Source organism: Culex pipiens, chromosome 2, assembly GCF_016801865.2.
Source record: "Culex pipiens pallens isolate TS chromosome 2, TS_CPP_V2, whole genome shotgun sequence".
Taxonomy (NCBI): domain Eukaryota; kingdom Metazoa; phylum Arthropoda; class Insecta; order Diptera; family Culicidae; genus Culex; species Culex pipiens.
In genome coordinates this window covers 222966571-222984407 of record NC_068938.1, presented here as the reverse complement: position 1 = coordinate 222984407, position 17837 = coordinate 222966571, and the positions used below count along the sequence as shown (strand labels likewise).

The following is a 17837-nucleotide window of genomic DNA, read 5'->3' as shown; positions in this document are numbered from 1 at the left end:
ATTTGATGATTTTTGAATTGGGTCCTGAATTTGTGATCACAGCGGTTAAGCTTATTTTTCTGACTACAATGACCCTTTGTATGACCGCAAATGATTTAAAATGGATTTTTAAAATCAATTCAAAACATAACTTCTAGCAAAACAATGCAAAAGGGCCGTTGTGGGTTTGTAAACAAAGAGTGTGTCCTGCTCACACTAGAAGATGTTTACATCTGGCATAAAAGGGATACACTCTTTGTTTACAAACTCACAACGGCCCTTTTGCATTGTCTTCACCGCCCTTTTTGACAGAAAAGGTCCTACTTGACAGCTCATTCCAGGGGAACATAGTCGATCCATCGAAAAATGCTGTCTAATTATTTTTATTTACATTACAATTTAAAACAGTGATCAGAAATGGTTTTTAATCGTTTTTTTCACCGTTGTACTCATAAAAACTTACACTGGACTTTAGGACACAATTGAGAAGACAACTTTTTTTTCGATGAATCAACTACGGTCCCCTTGGAACGAGCTGTCAAGGAGGGCCGCGAAGGTCTTTTTTAAAATTTGATTTAAATATCCATTTTAAATCCGTTGCGGTTTTACATAGGGTCATTGTACTCAGAAAAATAAGCTTTATCTTAGGACCCAATTTACTTTTTTTCATTAGAATGAAAAAAAGTGATCATAGGTGGTTTTTAATCAAGTTTTTAGGGAGCGTTCTTTTATAACGTAACGCAGTAGGGGGGGAGGGGGGGGTCGGAGGCCGTGTTACGCTCCATACAAAATTTTTAAAATTTGTATGGAAATTTTGTTACGAGGGGGGGGGGGAAGGGGGTCTAAAAGTTCGATTTTTCGCGTTAGGTAATAAAAGAACACTCCCTTAATCGTATTTTTTAACGTTGTACACTCAGAAAAATAATGCATATTTGAATCAACAAAACATTTTGTGGATTTGAAAATCAATATTTTTGTTGAATCAACGCTAAACGTCAAAGCAACTTTTTCAAAACAACAAAAGATTTCTGTGGAATTGGGTCCTAAAATGAAGCTTAGATTGCTGATATTATTGTTTTCAACGATAAAGCTTATTTTTCTGAGTACGGCAACAAAGAGTTTAGAATGGATTTTTAAATCAATTTTGAAAAATAAACCCCGCGGTCCTTCTTGACAGAAAAGGTCCTACTTGACAGCTCTTTCCAAGGGAACCATAGTTGATCCATGAAAAAAATGTTGTCTTGCCAATATTTTTCTTTTTTTGCGTTAAAATGAAAAAAAAAGAGATCAGAAATGGTTTTTAATCGTGTTTTTTACCGTTGTACATAAAAATTGAGATAGGGCTTTAGTACCCAATTGAGAAAATCAAGGTTTATTTCCAAAAATCATGATTTTCTGAGTTCAATATCCTACCTTTTATACGAATTTTTCAGTTCAATCCATATAACCATATTTATGGTTGTAGTACCTGAACTCAAAAAATCGTATGAAAAGTGGGATATTGAACTCAGAAAATCATGATTTTTGGTAAGGATGTAGTTTCCAGAGTTTGGTGCAAAGTGTGCAATAAGGTCCTTTGAACGTATGAAAGACAATTGCTTATATGTCCATTAAAAAAAAACCCCCAAGATTTCAACGCAAACTATATAACTATTTACTATATTCAACAAAATTTTTGTTGAATCAAACCTCGTACATGCGTACAAAATATTTTCCTGCTCTATACGGATTCGTTAATTCGAATTTCGCTACTTCGAATGTCCGCTAATTCGAATGCTCGCTAATTCGAACGTGTTCGAATTAAAAAGAACTCAAACGTCAAAATCAGTTGTCAAACTGATGTAGACATTTCAATCCCGTTGTTCGACGATTTCTGAGCATGTGGTTTTAAGCTTTTAAGAGCTGTCAGTCGTTCCAATTCGCTAATTCGAATGCAGTTTCATTCGAATTGGGTCCTAAAATGAAGCTTAGATTGCTGATATTATTGTTTGCAGCGATAAAGCTTATTTTTCTGAGTACAATGACCCTTTGTACGACCACAAAGAGTTTAAAATGGATTTTTAAATCAATTTTGAAAAATTTACCTCGCGGTCCTTCTTGACAGAAAAGCTCCTACTTGACAGCTCGTTCCAAGGGGACCATAGTTGATCCATCGAAAAAATGTTGTCTTGTCAAAAAAAAAGGTGCAGGTGGTTATGTTACACATGACCAGTATGACAAAGAACTTTGCAAGATGGTTGCTGAAATTTTCGATTACATTGTCTGGTCCAAATTTTCCCAAGATTCACTAGATTCTTAATAACCATAAAGTTTGATACCCATATTGCCCCTACTCTTATGGTTCGGCAAATGTCCCCCATCGGAACATCCCCGGGGCCTCCGGCCACTCCGGATTGTGGCCACTACTGCCGAAATGTCGAATTTCATATCCAGTATCAAAAACCATAAAGTTTGATACCCATATTGCCCTACTCTTATGGTTCGGCAAATGTCCCCCCATCGGAACATCTCCGGGGCCTCCGGTCACTCCGGATTGTGGCCACTACTGCCGAAATGTCAAATTTCATATACAGTATCAAAAATCATAAAGTTTGATACCCATATTGCCCCTACTCTTATGGTTCGGCAAATGTCCCCCCATCGGAACATCCCCGGGGCCTCCGGCCACTCCGTATTGTGGCCACTACTGCCGAAATGTCAAATTTCATATACAGTATCAAAAATCATAAAGTTTGATACCCATATTGCCCCTACTCTTATGGTTCGGCAAATGTCCCCCCATCGGAACATCCCCGGGGCCTCCGGCCACTCCGTATTGTGGCCACTACTGCCGAAATGTCAAATTTCATATACAGTATCAAAAATCATAAAGTTTGATACCCATATTGCCCCTACTCTTATGGTTCGGCAAATGTCCCCCCATCGGAACATCTCCGGGGCCTCCGGTCACTCCGGATTGTGGCCACTACTGCCGAAATGTCAAATTTCATATACAGTATCAAAAATCATAAAGTTTGATACCCATATTGCCCCTACTCTTATGGTTCGGCAAATGTCCTCCCATCGGAACATCCCCGGGGCCTCCGGCCACTCCGGATTGTGGCCACTACTGCCGAAATGTCAAATTTCATATCCAGTATCAAAAATCATAAAGTTTGATACCCATATTGCCCCTACTCTTATGGTTCGGCAAATGTCCCCCCATCGGAACATCCCCGGGGCCTCCGGCCACTCCGTATTGTGGCCACTACTGCCGAAATGTCAAATTTCATATACAGTATCAAAAGTCAAAGTAGTTATGTCACAGACATAACCGGAATGGCGTAGACTTACGTAAAATTTAGATATGTGGACATGTGGGTTTTCCATATATTAATTTGAAGAATTAGCCACAGACAAACAGACGTGAATCATCATTGATTTTATCAAAAAATCCATCGTTTACCAAAGAAAGCTCGAAATTGGGCTGCACACTAGCGCTATCTGCAGTCCTGTTGCGAAAACATCATCATTTCGATAAACCAAATTAAGCGTGTACCCATTTTTCCCTCTAAGCGTGTACGAATGAAAACTGACAGGTGTTTGTTTATGTTTGCTGTCGATTTTGTTTTCTCATTCTATGCCCAGAAAATTCGCAAAAAATGGGCTGGAAAGTTGAATAATCTTGCTAAACTCCCATCATAATAACATTCCACCTAGTATTCCGCAGCATGTTCTGCCCCGTGACCTGCAGTTTTGTTTAGGAAATAAGATGAGAACCGGTGTGACGGGCAAGTCGCGTAAGATTGAATAAAACTGATCGCAGGTTGCGTGACTGTTATCTTCCAAGCTAATCCAACTGGCTGTGCCGGGTGTGGGCATGTAAAAGGGTTGGAGGTTCCGATTTAGTTTTAGCGGAGTGGCAATATCATTAGTTCATGTTACATTGAAAAAAAATAGCCACGGTGCCAAGGCGAATGGGTTGCTTCAGATTCAATGTCTTCAAGAGGAACAACCTAGGAAATAGCATTTATACTGGCGGATTTCACCAAATTATGAGCATGTTTAACTGATGTCGGTCGGACGAAAAAACCAATGCAGCTGCTAGAGGTGAAGGGGAGTGGAAGTCCATCAATTAAATTGTGTTGAACTGATTTATTTTTTCACATATCCTGTTTTCAAAATGTTCAGTTAATCTACTCTGGACTGCCTTGAACTCCAGTGTCGTGTCTTTGTCTCCTCCTCCAAGTCACTTTACCAAACAACAGATCGTTGGTCAAGATGTCATCGACCAAAAGTCACACTTCTACCATATCGAATTATTTCAAGAAAATCTACCGCAGTTAACCAAATCAAATTAACAATGCAACATTGGATTTTCTCCCCACGTGTTGGCTATAACGAAAACATTGCACACACACACGGTGATGCACTGAAACGTCAAAGGGCCAAGGGATACGGTGGCGCCACCGACGACGTTCGTGTCTTGTTGCGGTACTACGGCATCCATTTTTTGACTGATTTGAATTTGAAATGACGGTTTTAGTTGGCGATGGTTTGAAAAAGAGTTGCACGTCTGTTTGTCTGTGAATTAGCTATATTCTTTAAATAGATTTACGGAATATGATCATGAATGGGAGATGGAATTCAGCTAAGGGCGTTATTTCGGGGTGGTTTTCTTTCAAATAGTATGTAGTGTTTGGTGGGAATGATGAACAAGAAGAACTCTTTCGTGAGAAAATTGGTGGCCCTAAAAAGGACCGATTAGAGTTGGATGGTGGCGTTGGTCGCAAGGCTCGGTCTTGGCATCAGGATCGATCTTGGCGTCAGGCTGCAGCCGGGAGATGTTCTGTCCAGATGGGTGATAGGCCGCGGTGGATGCTGCAGGTGCTGGCGTTGTTGATGGATGCGAAACCGACAAAGTTGTTTAGGAAAGCGTGTAGTATTTGCAAATGATTGTGGTGTGAAATTTAGATTAGGCTGGTGTATCAACCAAAGTCAAAATCGGCCGATGATAACTAAAATACGAAACATACCTTCGTGACCAAGGGGCTGGAAACTCTAATATTACTTAGGAATACTGAGTATACTAACGATATTCCAGTATACTTGTTAGTATACTAACCGAAAAGCTGTTCGTGACTGTGTTAGAACATTTCTACCAAAAACAAGGTCAAGGCATGTGCGCCCAAATGTCGTTGTCTGTAAAGGATTGGAAAGCAGATCAAGCTTGAGGTACTCTTTCATAAAATCAACAAATTTCAAATTTTCCGGTTTGAGGATATCAATGTTAAAATCCCCAGACACAACAATGCGGATGTCCTGCTTTGCATACCAGAACAAATTCCGGATCAAGAAAGAAATTTTCTGTTTGTATGTTGCACTTGGCGAAATATACACAACAACAAACAATGTTTGAATCCCATTTTCTGAAACTTTTGTGGCACAAATATCCCCAAACGAATCAGCCTCGAGTAAAATTGGATCATGTTCCTCACTTAACTGCTCAAGATCGTGAGGCATGGCCGTCGAAGAAGACGAACGAACGGCAAAGAGAGGAAAGAGACGAAGGAATTTTAGCGAGCCGAATGGAGGGAGGGGGAGAGGGGGCATAGGGGTTGGGGGCGAGAGCAGCCTCAGAAAGCTGTGCAATCCGTCGCCCCCGAAGACCAAAATTTGTTCCTGAAATTTAAATTCAAATTAGCTCGCTGCTTCGTCCCGGGTGGGACGAGGGCAACTCTTTCAACACTAGAATTTGATGAGACGTAAATCTTTCAGAAGCGCTCGCCGCGAATGCGACGAGCTAGTTGGATGTCCCGATTGTTTAACAACAACCTAGGCTTGACCCACGAGAGGCTTTTCGTCGGAAGGCAGCAGGCGCGCGCCTCATCTTGTTGATGCCTCGTCCCGGGTGGGACGAGGGATGGGGATTGAAGCACCTCCGAACCACAGCAACCACGAAAGATCCTAACGGTCCGGCCATCGAGAGGCAACTGGCTGACGGTGACGACGAGAAGGCGATGCGCACTTCTTTTCCAGTTCTGGTCCCTCTCTCCTGCTGCTGCTGCTCTGGTCTCTCTCCTGCTGCTGCTGCTCTGGGCTGAGCTTTCCTGCTGCTGCTGCTGCTGCTGCTGCCGGTCCGACGTCTGAGACGTGAATGATAGAATGGGCTGAGCGCGCGTTCTTATATAGCCTTTCGGCCCGCTACTTCCCCTCCTTTTTCGCGACCGACACTCGGTCGCGTTGCTCGGATGATTTTCCCCTCAAAATAGGTACTTGACATTCCCGTCCGTGAGTGGGAAGCGCTCATTTTGCTTGCAAAATCTCTGCATTTTGAAAACATTTTAAAACATTCAATTGTTTCAATAGTTAAACTATTTTGCCAACAATGAAAGTTTTATAGCAAATTGCTGAATAATTTTCGAATCGAATGGCACATAAATCGTGTCGATTCGATTAGAGGGAAGGAAGATATAAGCGTTTGACGGATGACGCAGTAATCCAGGGCCTTCGGCCCGGGTTTTTTGGAATGACACCCCAGTACCTTCGACAAAGACGTAAGTCTACGTCAAAAATCATAAAGTTTGATACCCATATTGCCCCTACTCTTATGGTTCGGCAAATGTCCCCCCATCGGAACATCGACGGGGCCTCCGGCCACTCCGGATTGTGGCCATTACTGCCGAAATGTCAAATTTCATATCCAGTATCAAAAACCATAAAGTTTGATACCCATATTGCCCCTACTCTTATGGTTCGGCAAATGTCCTCCCATCGGAACATCCCCGGGCCTCTGGCCACTCCGGACTGTGGCCACTACTGCCGAAATGTCAAATTTCATATTCAGTATCAAAAACCATAAAGTTTGATACCCATATTGCCCATACTCTTATGGCTCGGCAAATGTCCCCCCATTGGAACATCCCCGGGGCCTCCGGCCACTCCGGATTGTGGCCACTACGAACACTTCAGCCAACGGGGCCTCCGAACACTCCAGGTGGTGGCCAATTCCAATTATCGACTCCTTGTAACGCCTGCTGGCATGTCTTGGCTGATCCATGCCATCTGCTCCCGGACCACTAGACCATCTGCTCCTGATGTTGACTCGTCGATGTCCAGCAACAGAATGAATTATCGGGACCAACCGAGCCGAGTTTTGTTGGCTTAGGTTTAGTTTTGTTGCCCCGTCGATGATCCGAAAATTATGAGATGGAGTGGGGGTAATTTTAGATACATCAATCTCACGTCTCTCGATTGACTGATTGGGAAACGTTCGTTCATCCAACCAGCGTGCACCAAAAAGAGGGGAAATTTGCCGAGAGGGGTATTCGTCACGTAACGTTTTCGCTTCGCGAAAATTTTGGATTGACACCACGTATAGAAACCTTAGGACAAAGTTCTTTGTCAAAAAATGCATTAAAATGAAAAAAAGTGATCAGAAATGGTTTTTAATCGTGTTTTTTAACGTTGTACATAAAAATTGACATAGGGCTTTAGTACCCAATTAACGAATCTGCGCTGTATATAAAAATTGAAATGGGGCTAAATTAGGACCCTATTGAAGAATTCAATATTTTATAAAATAAGGACACCAGTTTGAGTTCACACACACACACTACCAGTAATAGTGTAAGAGATCTCCGTGTTAAAAAAAGACACATCGTCACTATTTAATTTGACTGAAAAAGTGGAGTTTACCTCCTAAAAAGGCAAAAAAATGTTTTTTTGCGCCTTTTTCCGTTTTGGAAAAACTTTGCTAAAATTGTTATTTTTTCTAATACATATTCGGTAAAATCGGTAAAACCAGCCAAACCCACCAACTTACCATTTCCTGTCTTGGATGAGAAATGTTTGCTTGCAAACGATAAGTCCACTGTCCGTTCCCTCGGCCATGAAAAATGGCCGAAACGTCAAAAGAAAATAAACAAAAAATTTTAAACGTTTAAAAAGTTTGCAAAAATATTTCGAGTGCGAGTGAATAAGCAAAAAATAAATAAAAACAAATAACACAAAGGCATTGTTTTATATGGAATAAGTGATTCAATTTTCAGACAAATCGTTTTTGTTCAAAGTTCGCGAACATCCGCAAAAAAAATGACGATTTGCGTCGTTGAAAAACAAAACTCCGTCCTCGCAAAATGGGGGGAGCAGCACTGTCCGGGTCGAAAGGTCGCTCAGGTCGAACGAACAACGAGGGACCCCCGAAATGTCAAACTGTCTGCAGATCTGTCAGTGGGCGGTGCGGTTCGTGTTTTGCTCTCCGCGCTGTTTTTCGGTGTTGGTTAGTGCACTGAAAAAAAGGCTCACAGCAATATCACATGTTTTACACGTGAATCTGCCCCATACTACTTTCCATATGAATGTCATGTGTAAATCACTTGAGTATTTTCAATCGCGCGACACGGTAAATTCAACAGCAAAACACGTCAACTTCACGTGACAACTCACATGAATTTGCAATGCTTTTCTCATTAATGTTAAATGAATTTGTAGTGTTGTAATGGGAAGAATCTTCCGGCTGCTCTCTGAGCTCTCAGAAAAAGGAAAACAAGCACGAAATTTATGTTTCAGCATGTGTATTGAATCGTTTGATTGTGTTAGTGTGTGTGTGTGCGCGTACAAAAACTTCCTCATCCTCTTCCCGTCACTTTCCCTTCATTCTTCTTCCTTTTCCCGCGCTTCACGCGCCTTTCCGGTTTATTGCACTTTTCCTTCTTTTCCTTCCTCCATCTTTTTTCCTTCCCCCGCTCCTCTCTCTTCTCCTCCTCCGCATAACCTTCCACTGGTTCACCCTCTGATCGCCAAACGCCGCGTGGCGTGTCGCCTTTTGCCCGCGCCCGCGCGGAATTTTTCACTTCGGCCCGACCGGCCAACACTTTCCCTCACAAGCACCGCTTTTCTTCTTTTCCGCTTCCTCGCGGCATCTGGGCCAATCCGCTCCGCCACCGCTGACCGCCTTCGGGATGTGAGAATGGACGAACGTCCAGGCCGCTCCGTCCTTGCGCGGACTCTTGCGTGCCCGACCCGGTCGCTGGCGAAGCACTCCCCCGATCGCAGCAGGCGTGGATGCCCTTTTCTGATGACGCCTCGTGAATCGGCCATTTTGTTGTTCTCCGTTCGGCGTGGCATTTGCCCGGGTTTAGATCGCTGCAAATAAAAGGCCCTGGCGAGTTGCCACCGTCAGCCGCTGCTGCTTCGTAGTTTCCACCAACAAAACTCACCCTTCTGGGGCCTTTTTTACCGGCGGCGTCGTTGGCCGAGGTTGATAATTTGTGCGGCACTTGGCGTCGGCCGGCGAGCAGCAAAACCGCAGGTGCGTGCGCACCGTTCAGCAGACGACGATCAAAAAGACCGGAATTTGATGTGCTGCTGTGAGCAGCTCGTTTTGAGTTCGCGGACAGCTGTCACTTTGACTGGTGCGCCGTCAAAGCTTTTTTCGTCGATCTGTGCTGTGTCGACGAACGAGGGGGGTTGCTTGCGTGCAACTTTTGGTGCACGGAAAGGCAAATTCTTCATTTTTTGCGACAAAAAAACACAATTGCTACACAACCTTACCACAAGGGAAAGAATTTTCCGTGTGGTATGATAGTGCCACACGGAAAATTCTACGCCTACACTTCTCTTGAAGTGTGCTGGAGACTGCCTGACCCGTGACCTACGTCACATGACTAAAACTAAACATTATCCACAAAAGCTAAAGTGCGAGAGACCAAAAAACTCTCCAGATAGCATGCTCCGTACATCCAACATAAACTAAATCGATACACTGCAGACCGAATCTGCACAAAAGTGGTCAGGCGGTCGTCTTCTTTACGACCCAGAACGTCTCCAGCTTCACCCCCATCATGGCAACTCCTTGTGCGAGCTTGAAAATCACTTGCCTCCAACTGACATCAACTCTTCACTTTTACCGCGTTGCGTATTTTGTTATCTTCTTGTTCACAGCCTACTCTTACTGCTTTCATAGCTTGTCCACAGTAGCGAAACGAGCGCACACACACTAAACAAAAGCTAACTACATCTCCTGATTGGGTTCGTTTTGTTGGGCGCCATTTGTAATGGGGTAATCTTCCGGCTGCTCTCTGAGCTCAAAGAAAAAGGAAAACAAGCACGAAATTTATGTTTCAGCATGTGTATTGAACCGTTCCAATCGTGTTAGTATGTGTGTGTGCGTACAAAAACTTCCACTTCCTCTTCCCGTCACTTTCCCTTCATTCTTCTTCCTTTTCCCGCGCTTCACGCGCCTTTCCGGCTTATTGCACTTTTCCTTCTTTTCCTTCCTCCATCTTTTTTCCTTCCCCCGCTCCTCTCTCTTCTCCTCCTCCGCATGACCTTGCACTGGTTCACCCTCTGATCGCCAAACGCCGCGTGGCGTGTCGCCTTTTGCCCGCGCCCGCGCGGAATTCTTCAATTCGGCCCGACCAGCCAACACTTTCCCTCACAAGCACCGCTTTTCTTCTTTTCCGCTTCCTCGCGGCATCTGGGCCAATCCGCTCCGCCACCGCTGACCGCCTTCGGGATGTGAGAATGGACGAACGTCCAGGCCGCTCCGTCCTTGCGCGGACTCTTGCGTGCCCGACCCGGTCGCTGGCGAAGCACTCCCCCGATCGCAGCAGGCGTGGATGCCCTTTTTTGATGACGCCTCGTAAATCGGCCATTTTGTTGTTCTCCGTTCGGCGTGGTATTGGCCCGGGTTTAGATCGCTGCAAATAAAAGGCCCTGGCGAGTTGCCACCGTCAGCCGCTGCTGCTTCGTAGTTTCCACCAACAAAACTCACCCTTCTGGGGCCTTTTTTACCGGCGGCGTCGTTGGCCGAGGTTGATAATTTGTGCGGCACTTGGCGTCGGCCGGCGAGCAGCAAAACCGCAGGTGCGTGCGCACCGTTCAGCAGACGACGATCAAAAAGACCGGAATTTGATGTGCTGCTGTGAGCAGCTCGTTTTGAGTTCGCGGACAGCTGTCACTTTGACTGGTGCGCCGTCAAAGCTTTTTTCGTCGATCTGTGCTGTGTCGACGAACGAGGGGGGTTGCTTGCGTGCAACTTTTGGTGCACGGAAAGGCAAATTCTTCATTTTTTGCGACAAAAAAACACAATTGCTACAGTGTAAATCAAATGGTTTTCAATTGGTATTTAGGTGTTTAAAAAAATTGGTTTTATTTATTTTATTTTTTATTCAATTTATTTCACGCTTTTAATCATAATTGTGTTTTATTTTACCAAAATCAAAAACTCTCATGTAATGATACATCACTTCACTAAACTGATTGAACTTTCACTGATACGCTGCGTTTAAGAATGCGGGCCAGGTTCCAAAATGACAAGTGCCCAAGACCATCTAACACTTCTTGATCCAGCAGCTGGCGGATTCGTAGCCCGCCCTTGATGTCCAGGGTGAATCTCTAGACACCGCTACACCGCTTGTATTCTTTCGTCCAGACTAACAGCTCCGGATCGAGCAGTTTCCGAGGAAGACAACTGGCCGGAACCTGATCCTCTGAAAAATATTGTGAGTTAGTTTAAATCAATTGTTTGGTTTTCTTGTGTTTTTACTTACCACCAGCGCACAAATATTAAAAAAATAACGATGGAAATTTGCTGGCAAAAGAATATTTCCTTCCGAACAGCAAATTTCGCACCACCATCGGCCGTAGCTATCTTACAAATGAAGATTTTTTCGCCACACGCTTTCATAATCAAATCATTTCAATCTAACGTGTTTTTCACCTCGAAATCAAAGGAAATGTCAAATGGGGCAAATCCAAGTGGATTTCATTTCAATATGAAGTGAACAGCATGCGAGAAATGAGTGAAAGGTCTTTCGATAGCGATCAGCTGATTTTTAATGATTTTCACAACCATTTGAAACGCTAAACATGTGTAGGTCAAAAGAAAAACACGTGAATTTATTGTGTTGATTTTTTGAGACTCTCACGTGAAAAAACACTTGAGAATGCAATGTTGGTTTCTTTCAGTGTGGCCAGATCGTGTAGCTCCGTCCGGTGTCCAGCGGTCCAGTAACAACACAGCATCCCTGCCGGGCAGACGCATTTTTTTTGGAGGAGAAGGTGCTTCTGGAACTCTACATCACACTTTTGAGTATTGATAAGAACAGAGGGCGACGATGGCAAACCTGAGGTGAGATTCATTTCATAACTCGTCTTCGGAGGGGGGTTAAGTTTAGGATTAGAACTAGCTTAGGTCGAGGTTAGAGAGAAGATAGATAGATACGTGCTTGAATGTGTGCGACGACGATGTTCTCTTAGCACACGAAGTTGATAAGTGGCCTTCGGGTCAAGAGGTTTGCACTTCAAGCGAATCTGTGATTAGGCTAATTTAGAGCACAAAAGAAGTAGTTGTTGAGTGCTTTGGCACGATCCCGCTTCCGCTCGGAGAGGGGTCAAGGTTGGTGTTGGGATGATAATCTTGTTTGTTTCAGGGACGGACTTTTGCTTGGTTGTGGCAATCCTTTGCTGGACATTTCCGCCACCGTGGAGAGCGAATTCCTTGCCAAGTATGACATGCTGCCAAATAACGCCATTCTGGCCGAGGACAAGCACATGCCGATGTAATTATTGCTGATTAATTGTCCCACATCATGATGATTAACGGTTTTCTTGCATTTCAGTTATAATGAGTTGATTGAAAAGTACAAAGCGGAGTACATTGCCGGAGGAAGTGTCCAGAATTCGTTCCGCGTGGCGCAGTGGATTCTGCAGCGGCCAAAGGTAGCCGTGTTCTTTGGGTGCGTCGGCCAGGACAAATACTCGGAGATTTTGTCGGAGAAGGCTTCCAGCGATGGGGTGAACGTGCAGTACCAGCGTTGTAAGGAGACGCCCACGGGAACCTGTGCCGTTTTGATTACGGGAACGCAGCGCAGTCTGTGTGCGAATCTGGCCGCGGCCAACAACTTTACCGTGGACCACTTGACCACACCGGAGAACGAAAAGTACCTGAAGGAGGCCGAATACTTTTACATTTCCGGCTTCTTCCTGACGGTCAGTGTGGAGAGCATCTTGCTGGTGGCCAAGCGCGCCCTGGCCCAGGATCGGCCCTTTATGATGAACCTGAGCGCGCCGTTCATTCCGCAGTTTTTCAAGGATAACCTGGACCAGGTGTTCCCATACATTGACATCATCTTTGGCAATGAAACTGTGAGTTAAGATCTGGTCTTGAAAAAGCAAATTTAATTTTACGATTGTTCTTCCAGGAAGCGTTGGCCTTTGCCGAGAAGCAGGAGCTGGGTACGGAAGATCTGAAGGAAATCGGGCTGAAGATGGCGGCCCTGCCGAAGCAAAACAGTGGCCGCGGTCGGGTTGTGATCATCACTCAGGGCAGCGATCCTGTCCTCTTGATCCAGGACGGTAAAATTGCCGAATATCCGGTGGAGAAGCTTGCGACGGAACAAATCGTGGACACCAACGGGGCGGGCGATGCCTTCGTGGGCGGTTTCCTTGCCCAGCTGGTGCAGCACGAAAGCTACGAGACCTGCATCAAGTGTGGCATCTGGGCCGCACGGCAAATCATCCAAAGATCTGGCTGTACCTTCGAGGGCGTGCCAACGTTCAAGGCATAGAGAAGGGGGCTTTCGAAGAGTCCTTCCGGCGGCACCAGCGCTATACGATATTTTTTCGAATAAAGTTTTTTTATTGTTGCTACTTACATTTTGCTCTCATTGTGGCACCGTGTACAGGCTGGCGATGGCCGGATCTTCCGTCTCGTAGATGGTCAACACGTCTCGGAATTTGTCAACCAGCTGGAGGAGCTGAGAGCGGCGTAGATTTTCAAAGTACATAATTTCTTCCAGGTGGTGCTCGCCCTTGAAATATCCGGCCTGCCACAGCCGTACCATCAGCGCCAAGTCGTCCGGATTGGACGCGGCCGGTATTTTAAGGATGGCCCGCCGGTCACACTCGTCGAACGCCGACAGGAGGCGCTTAATTTTGTCCTCGTCCTCCATAGAAGCTATACTTTCGTCGTTGTCCGTGCTGGAGGTCGTTGTCCGGTTGGACCGGTGACTGGCGGACGAAGGTCGCGTGTTGGAAGTGGTCGACGCAAGGGTTAGACTGTCCGGGAATAACTCCTCCGAAAGTGAGTGCTTCCGGTTGATTGGAACGGCCAGTGGTTGGCTGGAAGTCGCCGGTAGCGAACTGCAAACGTTGATCTTGGGCTGGGCTGGCTGTTCCGGGGCAGTTCCGTTCTGAATGATCTTGTCCAGCGATCGACAGGACCCGGATGAATCTTCCTCGTCGTCGTACGCGGCGATAAATTGAACATAGGTGTGAAGTTGCATCAACAGGTGGTTCTGGAGCATCCACAGAACCATCTGGGCCAGTCGTCCCTGCCGTGCCGGGTGTTGGAGTGGCGTTGTGAGGTGGCCAATCGATGTCGGAAGGGAAAAGTCGCTAATTACCTCAAATAGCGACATGCCGGGAAACTTGGTGGCGAACTTGTCCGGGAGATTCGAGTGAATATTCAGCTGAGCATCCGGAGCAATGACATAGACGTTTGTCTCGCAGAGTGGATAAATGATGGTCGCTTTGGCCCAGTACACCAAGTGGCCAACCAGTTGATACACGTTCTCAATCAACAGATCGGCGTCCGACGCCATGTTCTGCAGACTCTTCAACGGGTTGTACGCTTCGATAAGCTGCAGCAACATTCGTGCCCCGGAAGGAGGCACACAATCCAGCAATTCCGACGGATCGACCAACAGCAGCATTCCGTGATACGGCTTGAGCGCATGCAGGCACCTGTCAATAGCTTCCGGCTCAACGACCACACCCTTCTTGTGAAACTGATACGCCTTTTGTGGCAAACAAAAACTCAATGTTACCGAATCATTCAACGTCACGTTCAGCAGTCCCGTCGTGCACAGATCGTGGTAGATCGTTTTGATAAACTGTGCCAACGTACAATCCTTCAAGATTGTATCGAACGCATTGTTATTCCCACTCCCAGTCTGGTCATGCTCCTGCACCGCGGCCGTAGCTTCGTCCATACACGCCACCATCTGCTTCATCTCGTTCGACAAATAGGCCACGCGCCGTTCCTCGTACAACAACGCCACCCCGATCCGCTTGCTCAACTCGTAGTAACACTTGACGATCGAATAGCTGGCCTGGGCGTGCAACGCAAACACAATATTAATCCGGAAGTACGACGTGTTCTTCTGATCCTCCCCTCCGTCCACCTTCACCAGCGTCGGATGCGACACGAACCGGACGTCGTTGACCTTCAGCTCAAACTTCTGATTGCACAGTTCCGACTTGACGGCAAACAGCGTGGCCAGCACGTCGTCCGAAATTCCGTACAGTTGATCTGGAGAAGAAAAAAAAATCAATCGTACATAATTAAATCCCAAAAAGACACAACATCAACCCTACCAAAGCAAATATTGGACACGATGGGCGGCGCATTCTGCAGGACGTCGTCCCCGTTGTGGACGATCGAGTAGGGCGTCTTCCGGGCCGGGGCCACGCTCGTCTGGAACTGGGTGCCGTTGAACACGTTGAACGGGTACCGGAACAGCAGCCGGTCGCCCTTGCTGTCCGATTTGACCAGGATTATGCTCAGCGGGGTCACTTCCATCTTTTGCTTTCGCTATCAGCTTCGGCAGTGATAACGGGACTAAAGAGAAAACGAATCTGCTCGCAAAACCGTTTCTCATTTGTTTACCAAAATCAGCTGATGTCAAAACAAACTGCGTCTTGCATGCAACTTGCAGCATTTCTCGATGCACTTTGATTAGGGTGACCCGCTGAATGTGTACATTTTGCAGATTTTTTGAGGTTGCAAAAATCTGTAAACTGTTGGTTTGGCTTATGCATTTCGCGTACGCACACCAGCAACATTTAATTTGCTGGCCGAACAAAATTTAACCTCACCTTTATTCGTTTTTCGTCCTAAACAATTCTGCCCAAAGTTTGGGAACGCTTGGTAAAGTCACCAAATTGCGCAAAGCGATTCAATTTTGTATGGGAATGTGCATGGATTTTTATTTTTGATGGCTTAATAAACAACAGGTACACGTTTCACGCTGTTTTAGAACATTAAATTTTGTTGCAGGTGCTCTACAACTTTCCCAAAAAAGTGTGTGGTGCTAACTTGCTAATCAAAAAGATCTGCGGGCCAAACCTGGTCTGAACCATGTTTTTTTGAACGAAAATTTAATAATCAGAGCTATCATGTCCAACTGGCATAATTTTGATCTCTATTGAACAAACTGTGACCCACTTTACTAAACCCACACGTTTTGCATAGAGTGAGTTCCGATTCCTTTCGGGAATAACCGTACGTTGCCCTAATTCCCAGTATAGTGAAGGTTTGGTCGATAAAAGTGCTCACATTTCCAGATTCCATGTGGGGGTGTGGAAAACAAAAAAAACACTTCCCAGTCTGGTGTTTTTACTTCTTTTCACTTGTTATTATTTTCCGAGTAATAGTTAGATAGATAATGCATTACAATGAATCATTAAGGTGCTAAGCCGTAGCGGAAAGCGCGCAAAATACACAATCATCGATGAGAGGGGGACGCTTAAAAAACATTAAGGCTTGGTGAGGGCAATCTGACTCTGGTACTGGCGCTGCAGCTTCTGCAGATTTGCCCGGTACTTGTCCTGCTTCTGTTCCAGCTGCTGGATGTTGTCGGTGCACTTTTTCAGCTCCTTGTTAATATACTCGATTCGCTTGGTCACGTTCTGTTTGCTTTCCTCCAGTTCCTGCTTCACCAGCACCGGACCGTACAGTTTGTACACCTGCGGAACGGGGAGTAGTGTGTGGGGGCGGAAGAAGAAACACACATGTTCATCAAAAATGCACAAAATCCAACTCAAAATCAACCCTCACCGTGTTGGTCGGCTTCAGCAGCTGCAGTTCCTCCAAAACGTTCTTGTTCTCGTTGTACTGGCCATCGAGAAGCTGCTGCTGTTGGACCAGTTTGTTAAATTCTGTAAAAGGATGAAATTCCCTTCCCGTATTAATAACCTTTGCCGGGTGGGGGCGACTCGCCCGGAACATTTTGGCTTACCTTTCTGGGCGTCTTTGTAGTTTTTCAGCTCGGACTCGAGGCGACGTTGGAGGACCGCAGTTTCTTTGTCCATTTTGGTTGAATTACGCGATAATCTGGACGATTCAATGCAGGAAAATGCAAAATTAACACTGGCAAAGTTCCTATGGCGATGACCGCGATTTGGAAAGAAGACGACTTGAGTTTTCGTTCCTCGCGAGTGTGTTTGTCAATCTCTGACAGATGGCGGATGATGGTTGGTTATGCGAGGCGAGTTGTCTTGATGAGTAAAACATGATGAAGAGGGGCGAGACACTTTGGTTGAGAGGTTTCATTTAAACGCAAAAAGTAAAAAGGCAGGACAACATTTTTTGATGGATCAACACTTTGGTCCCCTTGGGAGCGTTCTTTTATTACGTAACGCAGTAGGGAGGGAGGGGGGGTCGGCGGCCGTGTTACGCTCCATACAAAATTTTTAAAATTTGTATGGAAATTTTGTTACGAGGGGGGGGGGAGGGGGTCTAAAAGTCCAATTTTTCGCGTTACGTAATAAAAGAACGCTCCCCTTGCAATTGTAAATTGTATATCGTATTATTTTTATGTACAACGATAAAGAAAAAAACAAAATTTAATCCATGCACAACGATAAAAAAAAACAAGATTATAAACCATTTTTGATATTTTTTTTTTATTTTAGAGCAAAAAAAAATTGACGAGCGAGCAGTCATGTAGGGTTTTTTTCTGTCAAGAAAGGCCGCAAAGTTATTTTGTTAAATTAATTTAGAAATCAACATCCAAAAAGCAAAAAAAAATAAACGTGGACCTGTTAAAAAAACTCAAGATTTATTTATTGTCTGATACAATCCAATAAAC

The 17837-nt window shown here is 45.2% G+C and overlaps 4 protein-coding genes across 4 annotated transcripts in view; 1 reads left to right on the top strand and 3 right to left on the bottom strand.

Annotated features, from left to right (window-relative positions):
- Positions 1-455: 455 nt before the first annotated feature.
- Positions 456-17837, bottom strand: part of LOC120423908 (GTP-binding protein 128up) — a 64001-nt gene continuing 46619 nt past the window's right edge. The window contains exon 5 of the mRNA XM_052707958.1: positions 456-466. The gene's annotated coding sequence lies outside the window, so the exon portion shown is untranslated. The remainder of the gene's footprint in view (positions 467-17837) is intronic.
- LOC120423709 (uncharacterized) lies at positions 11939-13618 on the top strand. The gene is made up of 4 exons (XM_039587615.2): positions 11939-12094; positions 12396-12524; positions 12585-13110; positions 13167-13618. Exons 1-4 carry the CDS (start codon positions 12081-12083, stop codon positions 13530-13532), a joined length of 1035 nt encoding a protein of 344 aa, XP_039443549.1. The 5' UTR covers positions 11939-12080; the 3' UTR covers positions 13533-13618.
- LOC120423708 (GATOR complex protein NPRL3) lies at positions 13583-15638 on the bottom strand. Its single transcript, XM_039587614.2, has 2 exons — positions 15343-15638; positions 13583-15277 (listed from the first exon to the last, which is right to left on the bottom strand). Exons 1-2 carry the CDS (start codon positions 15545-15547, stop codon positions 13629-13631), a joined length of 1854 nt encoding a protein of 617 aa, XP_039443548.1. The 5' UTR covers positions 15548-15638; the 3' UTR covers positions 13583-13628.
- Positions 16354-17184, bottom strand: LOC120423710 (probable prefoldin subunit 6). Its single transcript, XM_039587616.2, has 3 exons — positions 16986-17184; positions 16805-16905; positions 16354-16713 (listed from the first exon to the last, which is right to left on the bottom strand). The coding sequence occupies exons 1-3, from the start codon at positions 17056-17058 to the stop codon at positions 16504-16506; spliced, it is 384 nt and encodes a 127-aa protein (XP_039443550.1). The 5' UTR covers positions 17059-17184; the 3' UTR covers positions 16354-16503.

Coding starts and splice junctions, on each gene's coding strand:
- LOC120423709 (XM_039587615.2), top strand. Junction 12,525..12,584: donor GAGGACAAGCACATGCCGAT/GTAATTATTGCT, acceptor CTTGCATTTCAG/TTATAATGAGTTGATTGAAA. Junction 13,111..13,166: donor TCATCTTTGGCAATGAAACT/GTGAGTTAAGAT, acceptor TTGTTCTTCCAG/GAAGCGTTGGCCTTTGCCGA.
- LOC120423708 (XM_039587614.2), bottom strand. CDS start 15,547: ATGGAAGTGACCCCGCTGAGCATAATCCTGGTCAAATCGGACAGCAAG. Junction 15,278..15,342: donor CGTGTCCAATATTTGCTTTG/GTAGGGTTGATG, acceptor TTTCTTCTCCAG/ATCAACTGTACGGAATTTCG.
- LOC120423710 (XM_039587616.2), bottom strand. CDS start 17,058: ATGGACAAAGAAACTGCGGTCCTCCAACGTCGCCTCGAGTCCGAGCTG. Junction 16,906..16,985: donor CTACAAAGACGCCCAGAAAG/GTAAGCCAAAAT, acceptor ATCCTTTTACAG/AATTTAACAAACTGGTCCAA. Junction 16,714..16,804: donor TGCTGAAGCCGACCAACACG/GTGAGGGTTGAT, acceptor CCCGTTCCGCAG/GTGTACAAACTGTACGGTCC.